Source organism: Thunnus albacares, chromosome 8 (genome assembly GCF_914725855.1).
Source record: "Thunnus albacares chromosome 8, fThuAlb1.1, whole genome shotgun sequence".
Classification (NCBI taxonomy): Eukaryota; Metazoa; Chordata; class Actinopteri; order Scombriformes; family Scombridae; genus Thunnus; species Thunnus albacares.
Window position 1 is genome coordinate 5014402 of NC_058113.1, and position 21769 is coordinate 5036170.

General features: G+C 41.5%; 1 protein-coding gene across 1 annotated transcript in view; it reads left to right on the forward strand.

Moving 5' to 3' along the window:
• Positions 1–681: 681 nt before the first annotated feature.
• LOC122987317 (dolichyl-diphosphooligosaccharide--protein glycosyltransferase subunit STT3B-like) overlaps positions 682–21769 on the forward strand; it is a 60974-nt gene continuing 39886 nt past the window's right edge. Inside the window, exon 1 of the mRNA XM_044359131.1 lies at positions 682–1267. Within this exon, the coding sequence (XP_044215066.1) occupies positions 978–1267 (290 nt within the window). The 5' untranslated portion in view covers positions 682–977. The remainder of the gene's footprint in view (positions 1268–21769) is intronic.

A 21769-nucleotide genomic window follows, 5' to 3' on the forward strand; every position in this document is an offset into this window, starting at 1 on the left:
TAATAAAGCATTCAATAATATTTGTCACAAACCATCCCAGTACGCACTGGAGGAGTACTGAAAAATCTGTGAAAACGGTTGTATAATGTCTTCTGTGGCTGAAGGACGCTTTCCAAAGTTTGATAAAAAAAAATAAATAAAAAAAACCCTGATGGCATCTGATTAAAGATTCTATAGTTGCATTGTGGGAAATGTAGGATCCACTGTTTTGGGATCTTGATTGTACTAGGGACTAGAAATCAGAAAATCTGCCTCTGCTGCTTCAATTCTGACCACTTTTTAAAAATCAGTGTCTTTCTTTAAAAATCTGTGTCTTGTGAGTCCCTCGACTTTGTGGAACTATCGAACAGAATTTCTGTAGTGCCCCTTTAATGCCTCCGCTCCTGTCATACCGGTTTCCCATTGTTAATATACAGTATGCGTTATTGTCTGTGAAATTCATTTATTTCATTGGCTCGTGTGACTGTCTGTCATCCCGTCTTTCGCCCTTTTCTCGCGTTAGCGCATCTTCAGCGGTCACACTGCTGTTTTTTCATTGGTCGCTCTGATTGTCTGTCAAATAGCGCTCTGCCATGGGATTGGGCTTCTCTCGGAGCCGTGTCCCTCTTGGCTGTACCTGTCTCGCTGTGAGAGGCTGACAGCTCTTCCTGCTCCACACGCTGCTCCCGCCCCTTTACCCCGCTCCAAGGAAGCAAGGAGGAACAGCCCGAGCCGCATGTGTCACTTCCAGTATGCTGCAGAACCGCGCTGCTATGTGACTTCCTGGGATCATTTAGCTGCTTTTGCTGTCGGTGGGAAGTAAGGTTAGAAAGTTTGGAACTACAGCCGGTGTTTTGGGGGGCGCGGGGCGCGTAGGGAAGGTGGTGCAAGTGGTTTCGGAAGTGGAGCGTGGCAGAGAAGGTGGGGGGGGCTTTACTTTCCTGTGTGATACCAGATAGCTCGTTTCGCTGCTTGCCACGACGGGACTGACGTAGAATATGGCGGAGCATCACCCGGTTCCCGACAGCAAACACAAATCCTCACTGAACTCCGGAGCGTCGTACTCGGGGAACGGGCGCAGCAGCACGGCGGTCGCGGAGAGAGGCAGCACCGCCGGGGCAGGAGGAGGAGGAGGAGGAGGAGGTCTGTCCGGCGGCCTGTCGCAGCCGGCCGGATGGCAGTCCCTGCTGTCTTTCACCATCCTGTTCCTGGCCTGGCTGGCCGGTTTCAGCTCCAGGCTCTTCGCTGTCATTCGCTTCGAGAGCATCATCCACGAGTTTGACCCCTGGTGAGTTGGTTTCCCCACACACACACTGAGCTGCTTTGAACCGTTTGTCAGACAGGCTGCTTCAAATGGACTGTGAGTCCTGGCTGCACTGTGAGGAAGTTTCTGATAAAACACCACCAGGCACTTCAAAACCTGCAGGTATCGAGTCACATTTTGGCGACAAAGGAGCCACAGTTGCGAAGCTTATGTTTGCTTAATGTGACTAATATTTTTTTTAGTGACCAAACAACCATCATAAGGTCCTCGGTGTCATCCTGCTGAAGCCATTGATACCAAACGTATCAACGGAGCATTATGCTGATGAAAAATACACTAGTTCATTTGCACTCACCTTTTCAGTACCATGGGACGTCTGTGTGTCCATTGCAGTTCATTATAAAGCGCAACATTGTAACAGCTAGTGGAGGAGGGGGAGGGTGTCACAGCAGAGTAAATGAGGACAATAGTGACAGCTTCATGTGACGCGGGTTGAACCCGGAAAGACGCAGCCGCGAGGTAACAGGCTGAAAGTCCTTCTTACACAGGTTTCTCTTTTGTTTACCTGCTGTACACCTGTGCTCTCATTTGTCGCTTTGGAGCCACACCAGCACTAATCACAGGGTCTGTTATATCTTGTGTGCAAGCCAAGTATAACACTTCTATAGGAGCTTATCGCCTGTCTCTCAGTGACTTTACAGTACAGCTTATCATGTACAGTATTCCTACATTCCAGGAATTTTTAGCTTTAGTGACATTTTACATGCTATCCATGTGAAGTTTATTAAACTATTTGTTCAGATTGAAACGAAGCTACTTTTTATTCTAAGTGAGGATGATCATAATTCGGAGTAGTATGGCTTTTAAAGTTTAATTTAACCTATGCATTAGAAGCATTTCCATCAGACCTCCCTTGAATACTTGAGCAGCGCTGTTGTACGTGCTGCTGTTTTTACTGCAGGTGTGAAAAGGTTTTTCTCACACTGTCTGACATTAGTGCTGCCAGGCAGCTGCTGACAGTTGGACAGCAAGGTTAGCAGAGTTTGCTGCAGAATAAGGTGTAAGGAGGACCAGCCAAGTAGTCAAAGAGCATAGCTGGATTTTTTTTTTTTCCTTCTTCATGTTCCACTTCCAATACACATGATTTCCAAAGCTAACTGTTGAGATATGTGCCTAACCAGAGCTGATGCTTTTTTCTGTTCTGGCTATCATATTGTTTGTTTCATTTCAAAACCTCTACCAGCATGCCTTCTGCCAGAAATTGTCCCAGCTTTTTATTTGTACTCCAAGAGACTGTTGCCTGGCCCAAGCCTGTGAGTCCCCCGAATGATCATTAAATGCTGAAAAGCATTTAATGATTATTCTGAGACCAGCAGTGTGGATTAAACTGCCAGTTTCATGTCTGTCTGCTGAATAAAAGAGGAGGCTTGAGTGCTCTGGCTGGGCGAGAATCCTTCAGTTTCTGTGCGTCGCTGTCTGAAAGCCTAACATGGCATGACATGGAGTGAAATTTATTCATACCCTGCTTCATTGTTCTATCATTCTCCCTTTGCTATCAGACTGGCAGCATTATGTAAACTAGATATTTGGGTGGTTGAGCAGACAAGTGTGAGATCCACTGTGCATGTGTGTCGGTGTTTTACCCTGCAGGATGTGATCAGATGATGCAACACGTTAAAGGTCAGGTAATATTCGCTTTGAATCAGCTTAAATACATTTTAAAATTGGATCACAACATGGAGCAATTGTGCAAATACATTTCTCATTGATTTGTGTTTCAAATGTAAGGTATCAGTTTTCAAAACTGTTAGAACAATATTTTAGGCGGGCAGGGTAGTCTGCCTGGTGTGTGTGTGTGCGCGCTTCTGTGTGTTCATACTGTAGTGAAAGGGAAGTAACTCATCTTTGCCCAACTGTTGTCAATGTACAACAGGCTCAAGTTTCGATATGCAGTTTTTCTGTCAAACACTTGTAAGGTAGGAGTCTTTTTTCCAAGGTCATACTGAAGAAACTTTAAGGTTGTGAAGCATTCAGCAGGATAAAAGGCAGCAGGGTTCACAGCCTTTTCTGATCACTGTTTGATAACAGTTCCCTCATGTACAGCCCCACGACCTCACTGCAAGGTTGCTGTCATTCTGCGACTTGTCTTAAGATTGCAGGAGAGCTATCAGTCCTATCACCCCTCCGCTACCCTGTTTGTTCTCTTTCTATCCCTCTCTCGCTCTTGCTCTCATAATCTCTGATGTGTCCTTTTGATGTGGCTGGTTAATAGTCATTTTCCTTCAGAAGCGCTAGATTGAGCTATTAGATCTGACAGCAAAGCGGGTCGGGACTGGCATTAGGCAGCCGGCCTGTAGATAGTTAGCTATGCTTTGAGTTATGGGCTGTGTTAATCATGCCCGGAACAGCATCAGAAAAGGAAAAAAACAGCTTCATTAGTACTTATGTCTCTGTCGGATGCACTAAAGGTTGTTTGCTAGTGAGCTGGACCTCCCTCAGAGCAAGGTCTGGCAAGGAGACGTCATCTGATCCACCTGTCATATTGTGCTCAAAGCTCCAGCTCTATGAATAATGGCCTGGAGATCAAATTTGAGTGCAATTAGTGTCCAGTTCTTTTATGAAGAATGACATGGGTGATATCAATGCAGACATGAAACCATTACAAAGTTCAAATAAAGGTGATCCAATTAAAAGCAAACCAGTCTCCTTTTTGTTGGTATCGTCATCAAGGAGCTGAAGTGATATCTAGGGCCAGATTCGTGAATCTCAACACGTTTTTGTTAGAGACCAAAGTGTGTGTGTTGATGACTGTGATATACTGAAAGCTAGCAGTGAATGAGTCAGATCTGTTATCTTGTTAACTTCCTGTTTGACCAGAGAGTTCCTGTTTTCAATCATAATTATTTCAATCCGATACCTTTTTACATAGAGCCTCACAAATAAATGGCGTGAAAATGCAAAAGATTCACTATCCAAATTGTCGGTTTTAAGCGGCAGTCATCCTCTGGCTCAGCCCAGTGTCTGTGTGCGCCGCAGACTGGTGTCACCACAGCCTCACCATCACATACACGCTCCCTCTCTGTCTCTCAACCGCACACTCACTATGCACTGAGCTATTCCTTAAAGGAGCTGTGCTACTTCTATAACACATTTTGGTTTAGAAAACATCCATTTTTTTTAATTCCCCAATTGAATGACATGAGTAAAGGTATCTTGTGGAATTTTGACCATTTCAATGAATGAGTCCCTATATTGTTTGTTCTTGTGCATGCGAGCAATGCGATACACTGCCAAAGATTTCACACTTCACCTTTAATCATCCTAAAAATTGAGCTTTATGTAAAATGGCTGTTAGATTGTATCTTTTTTTTGACAAATTTCTTGTACGACTACTATTGTTTTGGTATCGCTTCAGAAACTACTGTACTGTATCAGCACTAGCATCAAACATTTTCATATGATACTTAACCAAAGTGATGTAAATGGCTGAGTTTCTGACTGACTTGCCCTGATATTAATATCCATGTTTGATGCCTGCAAAGTAAAGAAGACAGAGCTATGAGATACATGCATATAGAAGAATAAAAGCAAACAGACTTAGTGTGGATTACAACTGACCCTGTAATCCACACCGCAACATATAAAGAGGATACTGTCCTCTTTGTTCTCTCATACACAAATGGAATATAATAGGAAATGGCTTGGTGTTTATTGAGGATGGAGTTGATGATGTGCATGCTTTTATCGCACCTGGGCTGCAAAATGGGTTATCAGTTGTGCCACGTTACAAGGCGCTAAGAGAATGAGAGCAAGGGGTTTTTGTGTTCTGTAATGAAGAGGTATTAGACCTGGGCTGTGTTGCTGTTGTTCATCTGTCTGAAAAGATCTAGTTCCTCCTCCGTATTTTCTTGAGAGGGAAAAGGTGGTTTGAAGGTTGAAAATTAAAAGGAAGGCAGGCTGGCTTGGGAGGAGAAATGAAACGTGTCTGCTTGAAATGGAATAGGAGAGCAGATCCCACATTTAGCCCTATTGGCTTCATTTACACTGGCTGCCTCTTCAGATCAGTCTTTTTTTTTTCCCTCACTTGTTTCTGCTTAATCATCTCATCGCTTCACTTCAGTTGAGGTCAAAATATGAAAGGTAAAGATTCCTTTGTGTTCTTTTTTCTCCTCAGACAGAGTTGACAGTGTAAAGCTGTAGTCGTTGCCTCAGAAAAATCGGATACAAGTCAGCAGTGCACCGCAAGGCCATGTCTGGGTTTTGGCTGATGATTCATAAGAACAAGTATAGTTCTGCTGTCTCATGTTAGGAGCCTTCAGCGGTGTACTCCGCTCGGTCGCAGGGGTCATGACAGTTTGTGCCTCTGGTCAGCTCTGTTGACAGACTGCACTGGTCCACCTGAAACCTGATTCTTTAGTAGCAGTGACTCTGCCAAACACCAGTGCTGTGTTCTCACTGACGGTCTGTCCCGCTGACTGCTAGTAACATGCAGGGAGATGAAGAGCCAGATAGTCTGCCTGGCTAACACACTGGCAGGCTGAAGCACTGACAGACCTGCTGGGTGGCACTGACCTTGTGCAGGTCGGAATTCACTTCACACAGGGTGCAGGTATTCTCCTCGCTGTCAGTTTGATGTATTTTTTTCCCCAATTTTTTAGTTATGATGTTGAGTTTTTTTGTTTTTGCTCTGACACAGACTGACCCAAGAAACGTACAATAAATCACACCTCTGTGACACGTACAATGTTCTAGTTGTTGACACTAGGGCTGGGCCTGTTGCTGCATTACTGCAGTAATATGATACCCACCACAGAGTTGAGCTCATTACAGTCATCACTGCTACTACTTCCAGTAATTCTTGTCTCGAGTGTTTAACACGGAAACAATACTACTTACCCGGAAACTTGAATATTGAAAATAAAATGATATAATCATTTGAAATGTTGCACTTTGTTGGGCTGTTTGAAAAAAAAAAATAAACATGACTTATTACTGACTGAAGCGCTGGAGTGCACTGCTCTATAACCTCGGTGAGGACAAAATCAATTTAAGCTCAGCCCTAACTGACACTGGGTCAGAGAGAACTTGACTCCACTCTGTGGTACATTTTGCAGCTGGAGTAAGTGACGGTGTTGGATTGGATTGCATTATATTGAAAGGTGCTAATATATATATATTTTTACCTGCAATATAATACAATCCAATTCACCATAACAAACTGTGGCCCCAAGATTTACTACAGATCGTAGTGAACTCCTCTATGATATAGTGTCAACAACAACATTTTTAGTATTTATGTCGAGGTAATTATGGGAATCATGTATCTTGATTTAGAATAACATTTGAAATGCAGACACTTAGTTCTCTCCACTTTTCAGTACTGGAACATATCTTGATCTGTGTTTACTATAAACTGCAGGGAAAATGGTAAATGCACTTACATAGCGCGTTTCTAGTCTTCTGACCACTGAAAGCACTTTTACACTACAAGCCACATTCACCCACTCACACAGGATGACATGCAAGGTGCCAACCTGCTCATCAGCCGGGAAACAATCTTCCGATTTAGTAGACGACCCGCTCCACCTCCTGAGCCGCAGCCGCCCCACGTTGCAGCAGAAGAGGATGTGTGGGGACATTAAGTTCAGGATAAAAGTAGTTTAAAGCCATCTGCTCCAGGAAATTTCCAGTTAAAATCTGTATTTTTTTTGCAGTTGTGTTATTGGATTGCATTTCAATGTTTAGAGTTTATACATTACTGGATACTGAGTGTACAACATTGTTATATATATTTATATCTATACCCGGTTCATCATTAAATACAAGTAGCTGTTGCCCAGGATTAGTGATCTGGTGCATGATATGGCAAAGTGTTTCGTATCACAAACATCTGTGGGAAATGTGTTTGTAAAACAGTGTCACAATGAACAGGATGTTGTGGCTTAGTCAAAAACAAGATTTTAAACCTCAACCACCTTTCACTTGAACAGATAGGGAAGATGTTCTCCTCAGATCTTGTCTAGTTGAAGATTTCCGAGCTGCGTGTTTGTACCTGTTTGTACCTTTTAAAGTCAACTTAAACGGACACTGATGCCTTAGGGAAGTTGACAGACATATGAGCCATTTCTTTCAACATCTCCACCTCCTTTGCATTATGAAACAACTGCCATTGTATCTTATTTCAGCCTCTGTGTCACAACACCATTGGGGTTGTTGCTTCGAGCTGGCAAGGTGCACCAGGAAGGCATGGACATTACAAAAGTTCTTTGGTTGAAGCTGTGGTGTGTATGTCTTTAAAGATATTTTTGAGCTTTGAGGCCCAATTCTGTGACTATATATATATATATATAATATATATTTTATCAGAAAGTTCTTCACTACCGTGTGTATGTGGAAGATCCCCTTTATTCAGCTTACATAATACTAATTCTGGTCTTTCATTACGCAACATCCAGGATGGGGATGAGTCATTTTAAGCTGTCATTCAGAGAGGAGGGTGAAATAACCTGCTACTAGAGGAAACTTAACTATTTGACCATGCCACTCTATGCATTTATGAAAAAGATAAAAACAGTGTTTTCTGTTAATATATCCCAGGCCTGGAATGGCCATTGTGAGCAGCGAGACAATTCCCCGTGGCCTCCCTGATTCTTCTGCTGAAAGTTATTAAAGTAAATCATAGCAAAAACAACACAGGATAGCCACATTCATTCAGATATGTAGGCATGCAGTCCCCCTCCCTTTCATTGCTTCTGACCTGATGGTAAGATCCGTCCCTATCGTGACACCTGATTGGTCCCCAGCATGAAGCCTCCTGCATAAACAACATCATCGCCTGGAAACTTTCCAGTCTGTGCGCAAAACACAGTGATGCAGGGTTTTCCCTGCCATTATAACACTTAGGCACAGCGCCTAAGTGTTTCCAGTGAAAAATTATGGAGTTTATATAGTGACTTTAGTGTTGTAAACATTACTGTTGCTGCTCCAGAAACAATATTTAGTTTTATTTAAAATATAAATCATGTGTAATCCTGTTCTCAACTTTTTTTTTTTAAATGATAAAAAAACAACAATTCTTTAGTACTGAAAAAGAACTGATAAGAGTATTGATAAAGAACGGGGCCAGTAAGAATATTGATAAGACACAATTCTAACCATACCACATCCCTACAGCTAGTGGCTTCACCCTGACTATAGGTGTCAGGTGCACAGTGTGCCATAAAATATATTTTATTATTATTATAAATATTGTAATAATACTCAAAAATGATGTGAAAATGCATAGTTTTCTTCAAATTTCCTGTTGTTCTGCCTGCTCTTGCTGTGTTGCTGACTCAACTGTTATTCTCCTTGTAGCTAAATATGATTTGAGTCAGTTTCCTGCTGTAGTTGTGATGTTACGCTGCTGTGATCGGGAGATAAAATGAGAGAACCTTTGTGATGTACTTTGAAGATTTGGCTGTGTGGAAACATAATTGTGTGCACTTATTTGAAAAGTAGCCTTCATACGTGGAAGATCAATAATAACCATGCATTGATGTCTTGGTCTGGATTCATCTATGTTTGGGTCCAGGACTGGAGTCTGCCTATTGAGTACCCCTGCTCTATGAGGTGGTCTGGCTAGATGTGAAATTCCCAGCCTGGAGTTTTGTCCCAGTCTGGTCCTGATTTATCCACTAGTCTAACTGTTAAATTGAGGTCAGAGGAAGCAGAAGCAGTTATCACAGTTTATCAGGTTGCGTACCTGTGTGTGTTTGTGTGTGTGAACATTGAACTGACCTATTTGTGCTGTGGTTTGGCCACTGCTGGAGCTGTGAACTTTATATTATCACACACTTTTACACTGTAGACGATCCTTCCACCACTACTTCTTTTGATCTGTGACTCCCACCACGGCTTATTCTTTTTCCCTCTGTGAAATGTGTGTGTTTGTGTGGCATGTGCACATTTACAAGTAGGACTGTGATCTGTTCTGGCACTTCTGTGCACTATATTGACCCTAGAGCTAGATTCCTTTGTCCCAACATACAAGTAGTGTTATAAGCTCACTGACAGATAGTGATGATGAAACAGCTGTGCAATAAACCCTCATGTTCTTGTCTGACATCTCCTGATCATGTCTTTTGTTTTGGTGTTGTTTGTCCTTTGATCTTTTTTTTGGTTTTGTGTGGGGTCATCCCAGTTTTATTTGATAGTCTGTGTGCAGCAGTGCAGAGTCTTCAACAGAGTGTAGATTCAGATCCTTTGTCGGATGAGCTTATCTTGTAAGATAAGACATTTAGTCGATTATTGAACTGGTTGACAGAAAGTTCACACATCTTCAGATATCACTTGTACTTGGAACTTGGACTCTGCATTTGTCATTATTTTTATTATATTAGCAGTTAGGGATTCGACTAATAATATTTTTTTTATTATTGATGAATCTGTTGGTTATTTTTTGATTAATTATTCAGTCTGTACCATGTCAGAAATACTGAAAAATGCCCATAATTTTCCAAATCCCAAGCTGATATCTATTAAATGTTTGTTTTATCTGACCAATAGTTCAAACCCTAAAGATATTGAGTTTACAATGATATAAAACGGAGAAAACACTGCAGATCCTCACATTTTGCAAATCATTTCACCACTTAAAACAATTTATCAGTGAATTAAAAAGGTTGGACTGGGGGTGTCCTGATTGCCTGCATGTCGTACTCCTCTGCGCTCACTGTCAATCTCTGCAGCTTATAGGTGAAAAAGCCTTATTAATGAATGATGCAAATAATTGTTAATTGCACCTCTTGTTTGCTCGGACTGAATTTTCATTGTTAAACACTCAGAAAGCTGTCGTTGCAGTTCCAGGCCAAGAGGCTTGATTGATATGACACAATGATTTAGGAAATAGCTCCTGGCCATAGCGGAAGCGCAGCGTTCTGGAAGGAAAGGTACGGCTCACAGACTTTACAGAGCACTTTTATCTGATGAGTAAAAGCTGTGTGAGTTTCATTTCTGTTTTATTGTCATGTGACATCTCTCCTCAGCATACCTTCTCTACACTTAAACAGAGTTAGATTCACTGTGTCTCCGCTGTACATGGCCAGTTGTTGGTCGACCTCCAGCTCTATAACTGGAGGCATGTGACTGAATGGAAGGAGTTCTAGCTTTGTGACTGACACACACACACACACACACACAAACAAACACACATACAACTCTGAATGTCAGTTGACTTGTTTTCCATCCACCCCACCACCCTGCTCCTGCGCTGCTATGTTTTTCTCTGTCAGCAGCTAATTGGCTTCTCTTTGCTCCTCTCTGGGACTTGTCTCAGTGTGTGGAGGTGTGTGGCTCTGACCCTGCTGGCTTCAAAGAGACTACGGGTGTTTTCACACCTATAGTTTGTTTGCTTCGGGCTGACTCAGTGGATGAGTTGCTACTTTGTCGGGTTTTCCCTTTGGTTCGGTTTGGTTTCACATGGCAAAATTTTCAAGTGAACCAAAATGTATCTCATGGGGTTGGTGGGCGGAGAAAGGAGAGATAGGCAGATAGGCTACAACATTTATAAAGGACTTGATTTTCTCACCTTTTGTAAAACAGAAAATAAAACGAATGTATGAACCGTAGCACTCAGGGATACGAAGGTGTACTTGTTCCACACTGGAGGGTGGATTAGTTAAATGGTCTTTTGAACATATTTTTCTATCAGCAATAAAGTGTGATGACCCCTGTTGTCATCTGGGAGTTTGTATTAGTCTCTAATCTGTGTCTCTCCCCTGCAGGTGACTAAAGGGCTCTCTCCCTTTCCCCTCTACAGGCACCCATTTGCTTTGGTTTAGTAATCAGTGTTTCCCCTAGAATTTTTTTAAGACCTGGTAGTACGAACCGAAAAAACCCCGAAAGGGACGAGGCACACGGGATGGCATATTCGTGCGGTGGGCTTCAGCTTCAAATTTTTGTTTGCTTGGTATATTCAAGACTTAAAACAAAGTGGTCACAAGGAGAGGATGACTTCTTCCCAATCTGTATTTTTGCTTGACTCCAGAGTTTTGGAGAAAAACGTTGATATGTTTGTTTGTTAGTCACCCGCAATAGAGATTTTTCTCCTTGTAGGTGGTGCCATGCTCACGTTAGCTAACCTGCATCCCATACACGCTCGCTCTGGAGTCATTTAAAGGGACTCTGATAGCAGTGGCACTTCACATCAAGAGCTTCCCGGGCAACCACACAGAGTTTGACTCACACTTGGGAACAGTGTTGCACAGAGGCTCCCAAACACTGATGATTATCGATTTCCGAATGAATGGATATTTGTTGTTATTTTTGGCATTCAAAAAAAGATTTTTTTTGGCCTGGTGGGTGTTCCCATTGGCCTGGTGGCACACCAGTACAATTATAGGGGAAACACTTAAAATACTTTCTTGCGCCTTACATCACTCCCACACATCTTACACCCATGCACACCATTCATCACTGATGCTACTGATATCCACACCCCATGCTTTAATTAGATTTAGTTACTTCTTTAATTTAGCTTAATTTGGGTTAATGTGGTTAGTAAACAAAAGTCTCTGCGTCTCTCTCTCTATGTCCTCACCTCTGTGGTGCTGAAAGATGCACAGCATTACTACTGTTTTCTTATTGTTATTATTCAAGTGCTTTATAAATGGTTTATCTGCCATTTCTGACCACGAAAACTATTTATGTTTTTCATTTTTTTTCACGTTGGTGCCCCTGGACACCCACCCAATGTGATACATGGATAATCGAGCACAGTTGTTTGGGTCATATACCAAACCAAAATATGCGAGCTGAATGGCACATGTCACAATGTCTAGAGAACAATGTGTTGCTTCATGTTGCGTGAAGAAGACATGCTGCCTTCTGTCGGCTGAAGAGGAGAAGGGAGCATAACGCACAGTGCAGCTGGCTACGGGAGCTGGTTTAATCCAAAAAAACGCCTAATGCTTCCTGTGGTTGGGTTGGATCTAGGTCGGATCTTGTTCACATCACAAATTAACTGTACCAGAGTTCGTCTGTAAGTGGACCGAGACCACCTCTTCAACAAGGTCTCGGTCCGGTTGTTTTGGTCCGCACCCGAGTGTGATTTTTGTGTTCACACCTGCCCAAACGAACTGTTCCAAGGGGGGGTAATCGCTCTAGGGTTCGATTCAACCGAACTAAATGAGGCAGGTGTGAAAGCACCCTAAGGCGGTAGTTGCTTCTCCGTGAACTTCTGTCACAGTGGAGGCAACCTTCATGACCTTCTAAAGCAGAGTGTGCAATAGTTCTCAGCTCAGACAAAATAGTTGCCATACTTGGATATAACTTGAGGAATCTTATGTTGTTGTGTATGTGTATGGTGTATGGTTATGTTGACGTACAGGATTTCTCTTTTAAAAATGGTTTGATAAAGTGTCCTCTTCTCTTCAGGACTCCCACACATTGCACTGACAGTGATCTTGCAGTTTCTTGGCATACCACACTGTATGAGAACGGTCTGATAAAATCTCGGTCGTTTTTCCCCTATATGTTTTCACCGGCGGTGCAGTGCTGCTGCTAAATGACGAACGCCACGGCTGAAATTTCACATTGTGTGTAATAATCATGACAAAAGCAAACCACACGCTCTTTCTCCCACTTCAACCAGCTGACTGGAGCTAGTGGTGCTGCAGCCTCTCCTCTCTGTCCTCTCTTCTGCTCTCTGTGTCAGTGTTTGACCGAGGGCAGGGCTGAGCTCCTCCACACATGCAGAGGAATGTCTGCACCCCACACACACACACACACACACACACACACACACACACACACACACACACACACACACACACACACACACACACACACACAAGCATAAACATGAAGAAAAGTGATATTCAACTGCTTTGCCTGCAGTCCCTCATCCACCACCAGCATGTTTTACATAACCACAGCGTGCTACAATGAAAGCGTCTGTATGTAGCTGAAGTGTTTGTTTAGCTTAGTTTACTACATATCTTATCTGGCAGCCCCCCTCTCTCTCTGCCAGCAGTACCTGCAGCAGTGAATCACATCAGCAGCAGAGGAAGGACTGATAGTGACTGATGTCTGTGTTCTTCATTCTTTCTAAACTACACTCAGTATTTTCATGTCAGAAGTATTGTTTATGTTATTGACATATTATTTTTGTTTCCAGTGAGATATTATTGAGTTTATATAGTGACTTTGCTGTTGTACACATCACTGTTGCTGCTCTGGAAACAATATTTAGTTATATTTAGAATATAAATCAATTCTAATCCTGTTCTGAATTAGGGTCACTTCAGGGCATCAGTGAGCGTATTTGTTTCACTTTTCTACTTGCCAATGTCTGAGTGTATGGTGAAAAACTACAACCTGTGTTTTGTTTTTTTTCTTCCTTTTAATAAATATTGTAAGGTTCAAAATGATGTGAAAATGCAGAGTTTGTAGTCGTATAGCATTGAATTTTCTTGGAGGAGTTATTTCATTCTTTGACATTTATTACAACTATAGTTATCTGGGCCTCCAGAGTCCTTCTGGTGTCTGGACCAAAAGAATGAACCTATCTGGAACAATTCTAAAGTACTTTTAAGTTATGTCACTACTGGACTCTGCGCACACACAACAGCACCATTGCTGAAAAAAATCTCAGGAGAAACACTGCTGTCAGGCTTTATCTTATGAGTCCTGAGACACGTCACATTCTGCGATCAATACCTGGTGAAAGGTATCACTAAAATGTATATTTAAACAATATTAAGGGTCTTCAGCCACGCTAGTGTATTAATGCTGTATTCAGATTTGTTGGTTTGTTAATGTGAGATGTAGGACCACCGATTTGGATTGACTACCAAAGTTCTCACCATATTTCCCTCATAATTGTCAACTTTTGTCTGGAACTTACCAACATTGCACACTACATAGAGGCCTTCAGTGTAGGTTTGGATGTCTCAGTATTGGTGGAGTCTTGTGGATGAGGCCGTTCTGATGTTGACAGGTGATTATATGAAATTTTTTAATGCAATAGTAATACCATTAATGCACCTTGAGTATTCTGTCTCACAGCTACAGTAGGTATGTGATACAACACCGAGGGTGAGATATATTCTTAAAGCCAGAGTTTACAGAGTTTAAACATCTTAACTGTCGCTTTTGTGAATTGAAATAAAGTACGATGATGTTCATTAACAGCCAAAGATCAATTGGCTTTTTCCAGCTCTTGCAAATACCTGACAGATGATCGGAACATAAAGCTTAACATTTGGTGAATGGCCATTTTAAAAAGTTTGTCTTTTTGAGTAATTGCATTTCTCTGCTTTGATTTCTATCATACTTTGAAGCGCTAGTTCTGACAGCCTGCCTCCATATGTTAACATGTTAGTTTATGCAGTCTGTTCTACAATCATAACATTATAGAGACACTGTCTAGATGCACTACTTTCCTTATAAAATCTCTCTTTAGGCAAACATCACAGACACATTTAAAATAGTGCCATATGCTGAATTTTTATGTCACACCACTGTAGACTACACTTTATACTCTGCCCAATGGTTGTGACTTCTGCAGTGATTTTGAAGTAGTTCTGTAGATGACTAGCACGGGGAGTGAAACAGTCAGTTTTTGTGTATTTATGGTTTTAATTTGTCTACTGAACAGCATGTTTGTCCTTTTTATTGGAAAATTCTTTGCTCATGTGTTCAATTGTGTATGTGTACCTTTTGTGATGCATGAATTTGATTAGCACCCAACTGGTTATAGTGTATATATGTATATATTTATTTTAGGTGTTAAATATACAACTGTCTTTGCAGAGCACCAGTTCAATTCATTAACATTAACATTCACTGTTTTAACTGTTGCTCAGTGTTTTTCCAGATAATGTATGGTATTACAATATAAAGTTACATTAGAGAATTTTATCCATATTGCCCACTGCTGGGTTACCATGTGCTTGCAAAAGGCCCTATAAGGGTTGTTCTTAACAAAAATGTCATGGACAGGTTGAAAATCATGCTTTAACCTTACCTGTACTGACTATATAAGCACAGTATCACACCAGCGTTTTAATGAGGCTGATGATGATTTAGTGATGAGGATGTTAAAAAAACTACCACAGAAGCTACACTGTGATCACGGCTTTATAAAACCTTTTAACCACGCTAGCAGCATGGCTTTAGGGGTGGCAATATTGGACGGTCAGCCGACCACTTAGGTCCAGACTGAAATATCTCGACAGCTATTGGATAGCTGTCAAACACGATATATCAGGAAAGCCTGGACGGAATTTCATTACAATTGGCACAAATGTCCACTTGGACTCAAGGATGAACTGATTAGACTTTGGTGGTCAAAGGTCAAGGCCACTTTGACCTCACAACACATTTTTGGCCATAACTCAATAATTCATACACTAATTATGACAAAGTTTAATACAAATGTCTAATGGGATAAAATGATGAAGTGATGACATTTTATATCCAAAAGGTCAACTTCACTATGACATCATAATGTTCTGCAAAAACACTTCTCTGGCCATTATTCAACACTATAACTCAGGAACAGAAGGGGAGATTGGGACCATAATTCATAGTTGGTCAGACACTGAATTGATGACACTAATCTTTGGTGTTCTCCTTGAAACTGTGGTGATTGTTTAGATCTTCTGTGCTGCCGGGTTAAAGATGTGTGTGAAGCATCCTCGTTTTAGAATTTGTAGCTTCTTTGCAGCAACATCCATATCTGAAGCTTTGTCTACTGTCATGGCTACAACATTGTGTTCTATCAGAATCAGCTTTATTGGCCAAGCATGTGAACACATACAAGATAAATTCCCAACGCCACTGTCAGCATGTGGTTGTCATACATTCTCTCCACTAGAGGGCATTTCAACATTATTAATAAACAGGTGATAGCTTGCCGGCGAAGTAATAATTAAGCTTAGACACAAAATAGATAACGTTAACTAAAATATAAATATTAAATAAGCTTTCATCGTACTGGATCACAGTAATTAAACTAGGCACTTAACTGAAATATAAATGAATCCATGTCAGTATGCGCTTGTTTACATCGATATGTGATGTGTTATTTGGTCGGGATACGCTACAAGTCCAAATGATAGCGTGAGTAGGAGCTCTGTATCCAAACCCCAAACTGCAGCTGCAGCACTGATCACTCAGGCTCAAGTCTTTTACTGTGAGTCTGCTTTTGTTTAATTTTTCCATTTGCGGATGGAAATCCAAAAACTTTCCACACATCACTTCTTAATTGGTGAGGCGTGGTGATCTCTGCGGATGCATCGCTTTCTGCCATTTCTGATATTTTGATGTTATGTTAGCACAATGAAAATGAGACTGTGATACAGTCAGACTCGGAAAACATTATTGTTCATTACGTAACAAAAGCATTTCGGTTTCACATATGGGTAGGCCAAGGCAAGAAGGGCAAGATTCGCCAACGTTAACCAACACATTTACTAAATAAATAAATTTTAAAAATGCACATTTAAATAGTAATTTAAGCATTTGATTAGTATCTTTTTTTTTATTATTTTGCTATTCAAATTATATTCAACACAGCCCTACTACAAATATTATGAGTCTGGACAGACATGGATATAAACTCCAACTTGACTGGTTGGTGGTATTTCTAGTTCCCTTTGCTTGACTTTGCTTGTCATTTCATTTTTGACAGATTTAATTTGGATGGTTAAATTGCAATTTTTCAGATAATTATGAGACCCATTATTCTTTTCTGACATTCATGTGTCGTCTTTTTGTCCACTTTGGCCCGTCATCCTTTGTGCTGAAAGCACTGTCATCTGTTTCCATTCTCTCATGTTGTACAGTATCATCACTCCTACACATCTTGTTCAGTCAGTGAAGAGAAGCTGACAAGCGCACAGACGGCTTTTACACAGGCAGGCAGCGAATCAGACTGCATGTCTGACTGATTTAGCTCCAAGTATTTCCAAATGCAGCAGTTTAGGGTGAATGTGCTGCGCTTGCAGATTATCCCATTAGGTTGAAAGTCATCTGTAACCATTTCAGTCCATTTGCTATCTGTTGGGGATCAAATGAGTGTTGTTGGTCCTTGTGTGTGCAGAAGTAGCTTGCTGTGCATAAATAGTGAGGATTTGTCATGGTTCATTTAATGAGTAAACAGATGTAGCCTGGCTGCAGGCCCCTCTCCTGCTCGCTCACTTCCCCCTCCGTGCTCTAGGAATCCCCGCTCTGTCTCTCTACCTGTTCCTTCAGTCGGCTTTCTCCAGTTAACTTCTTAAATATCATGTAAACGAGAAAACTGGTTACCAAAATCGAGGTCAGGATTAGAGGAACCTGATTTTCCTAGATAGGGTTCTCCCTGGAGAATCAATTTCTTGGCCATGTAAAAGGGTAACTAGGTTTCTAACAGCTGCATGTGCATGACAGAAGACTGAAGACATGGGAAAGTATCATTGTGGCTGGATAAAGGGCTAGATGAAACAGAACAAGTACCCTGTAGAAGTCTAAAAAAGTCAGCTTCCACCACTGTACATTTCTACTACTATTACGATAGTTAGAGGCAACCCTGTTTCACCCCCATGCCAAAACATGGCTGACCTACACTCAACTGTGCCTGAAGACATCCTGTGTGGACACCGATGGAAGCATAAAGCTGCTGCTGCTCTGACAACGTGCCTCTTACCTCTCTTCCTGCCGCCCTGCTGTCATAGCAATACTTTCCTCGGCTGATGCGAACATGTATCCAACCCAGAATCCAAGTAGAAACCTGGATACACATATCCAAGCAATCTGCTCTATCCAGGAGGAATATAGCTGAGAAAATGGGTTTTTCTAAACCCCCTACCCAATTATTGAAGTCAGGTTTTTCAATCACATGACATCTGGTTACAGCAGAAAGCTGATGTGAGGTACATGTAAACACACTGATTTTAAGGTTCAGGAGGACACAAGCTCATCCTAGTATGAACATAAACAGTACAAAGTAAATAGAAAGCAAGAAAATAAATTCCAAACTCTAAACATTTTTCTGCCTTTTTTAGTAGTGACACAGATGTTTTTAAAGTTGTGTTAGCGGTTACTGTAAGATGAGTCTTCACTGTGGTTGGGGAAAATCCACGCCAATGTGTTTATTTTTCTTTCTTTCTTTCTTTTTTTTTTTTCCCAGTAGTCAATTTTCGCAGCATGGGCTCAGTAGGATTTTCCAAGGTGATAATGGATTGTCCTTGACAGAAGGGTTGAAAAGGGCAGTTAAGACAACTTGAAACATAACCCTAACAGTAAAGAAAGCTAGACACGGTGAGAAAGGTGAGCCATCCCTACAGAGGTAATTTCCCATTCCAACTCCTCTGCCGTTCCCTTAATATCCCTCCCCACTGTTCTTCCACTAAGATCCACATGAACGGCGTATTAAAAGAAGCGACTACACCGCTAACGTCCCATCAAAGAAATGTTGTTACCCTGATTAAGCGTACAAATAAAGTTAGAAATTATCATAATGGCCTCGCTTTCTTTTCGCAGCTTATTAATCTTTTAATGTGACAACAAACAGAGTCTCTGCGGCTGTCACTGATAAATATTTATCAGGATTATGCTTTCTTTGTCCCAGTTTGATAACTGACAAAATAAGACAAAGGAGCTTGTTTGCCGTGTGTTACGTAACATCAGAATTTCCTGCACAACACTGTAATGAAATTGGAGAATTTAATTGAAAAATGTCGCCTCGTCTCTCAACTTGACTCTCGGTTTGGCTTCACTGGTTTCTCCTCCTTCCTCTGTGATCCATCCTTCCTTTCTACCTTCCTCTCCCTGGATTTGGTAAATTATCTTTGTGGCGTCTCAGGCATTAGGTTGCTGGTAGATGCCAGTCAGATTGGCCCGGTAAGTTATTTTAGCACAAAATTCCTCTTTAATGTAACACAGCCAGCCACTGCACTCTTCTTCTCCTCTCTGTCTCTCATCTTTCCGTCACATGGTCTGTGTATTTCTTTGTGCTCCCCGTCTTTCTGTTTTTCTTGTTTTCCCGGTCATGTGGCTCAACTCCCAGCAGGGCGACAGGCCCCTACATGTTAGTCCGGCAGTGACATGAAGTGAACACATGGGGATTTCGGTGAATGAGATAGCGGTGGATGCTGTATTTCCCTCAGATAAAGAGATTAGAGGGGTCTGAATAAGGAGATTGATCTGTGTTGCTGATTGGATGCTGCTGAGTCCTGGCTGGTGACTGGAGTCACTACAGGAGAGTGAGGTGTAATATCTCAGGTCAGCTAACCTGTCTGGCAGCAGCCATTCCTCCTCTCAGCTAAGAAACACTGCAGTAAATTCACCTAACTATAGGGCTGGGCAATACATCCATATTATATCAATATCATGATATGAGACTAGATATCTTCTCAGATTTTGGATATTGTAATAAGAAGAGAGATATTCCCACAAAGCTATATGTCATCCATGGTTTCTGATTGGTTGACAGACCTATTTGTATAACAGAGCACTGTAAACAAAATCCGGTCAACATTTTGGCTGACCCATTAAACTGTGAGTAACCATGGCAACAGTATTTCTGCTTTATCCACCAGTATCTCACTGACTCATGTTGTGTTGCCCTTCAACACTGGTGTAGAAGAATTCCTGCTGTGACACATATGACAGATGTCAATCAGCTGGGCTTGCTTTTATGCTTCAAGGTAATTCTGTTATTTTTTGTTAGTCCACAGAACTCTCGTCTTTGTTAATCCCAATCTACTAGCAGTTTACCAGCTGTGCATTTAAAAAAACCCAAGTAAAAAGTGTTCATTGAGCCCCAGTTGAGGGAGAAGCTTTGTCAAGAGCCGACTGTGAATTTCTCTTTCAGCCTGAGAGCCAAATGACAAATAGGACAGTCTTGCCCTAGAAGCCAGACTCATGGAAACATATTGCCTACTTAATCATGTGGGCAGCCACCCACCATAGATAGGCCTGTGACCTCTAATTTAAGAAACAAAGCTCCGGGCCTCACAATGACAAACTGCAATTGCTCTAGTTACTCTTCATGCATTCGTACCCCCTTCCTCCACAGTCAGAACCAGCGTGACCACATTGACCTACATGTTCTGGGAACGTCATGCTTTTCTTTGCACTGTGATGACTGTGATGGTCTGTCACACAGCAACCTTTTATTCGAATCAATGGCCTGCTTTTTATATGAGATACATACAGCAGCAGCCATTTCTACTTCTATAGCTCTGTGTCATTTATTATTAGGACGTTGACCTTATACTGCATGTAGGCAGGGTGTAGGAGAGACGGGATATAGACCAAGAGGAGACTGGATGAGCAGAGAGATTTTTATGATCTCAGCAAAAGTTTAAAAAGAAAGCATTTTAACCTCAGAGGAATGATCAGTCCCATCAGCAAGACAGTAAACAAGCAAACCAAGGCCAGCCAGCCACCGCCTCTGTCTGTAATCTCTAATAGCTCTAATACATTTTGTCATATGGTCTGGAGCCTGTAAGGGCGAGCAGTGTATTCACATGGATGACTCTGCTTCCAGCAAGTGAGCTAGATTTCATGGTCTGCATTAAGTAGCCCACAGCACACACACACACACACACACACACACAGAGAAACTACACCCTGACAGACCGCAGCGTCGTCTGTATTCCTAATAAACCTGCATGATTTTTATGGTGGTGTAGCAGAAGAGCCAACACACTGTAGTCACAAAACAGCAGCCCGTAGGCCAAGGCTGCAGCGATATGAAAGGAAATGGACTCATCACTCAGTGGAAAATATGAAAGACTGAAGCAGACACTTCAAACAGTTCAAAGCCTGTCTGCTAGCAGAGCAGAAAATGTGACAAACACAATCTGGACACGGATCAGATTTTATGGATCACATAAAATATATATTTATATATATATATAGAAATCACTGCTTGGAGTAGGACTTTCTGACTTTATGACCAGATTTCCTTGAGGTAAACTTTTATGTTTTTTGAGAGTTTCTTCTCAAATGTAAAAAAAGATAAATGTTAACAACCAGGAAACTTAAACTAAATTGAATTTTGTAAAAAAGTAAGCTTAGCATATACACAACTTTTCTTCTATAGAGGCTTTTCCAGCAGTGTGACCTTATCACTCATGTATCCACACTATGCACTGAGCACTTAATAACTTCCTCTGACATGCAGAGTAATGGCACCAGGCCACCAGCTAAATGGAGGTCAATTTTTGCCACGGCTGGTCAGCTTGTCTTGTCTGTCAGTTGTGATGGCAATTCACAATAATCGGCCATCAGCTTATTCAACACCAAGACTCTGGTTTGACTCTTCCATAAAGGGAAAATGGCCAGTGAGAGCTGCCAGACACTGTGGGTAGTATATATAGAAATCAGCTTCCTGAGCCCAGAGCCATGGCACTGAAAGAATGAGGTGATAGTTTGTTTGTGTTGTGGGTAGCTCATTTTTGTCCAATTCAAACATTTATTGACTTATGTTTCCTTAAAAGGTAATAATGAGATATCTGTCTCTACTGTATGCATGTACAGTGTATGCAGGAGTAT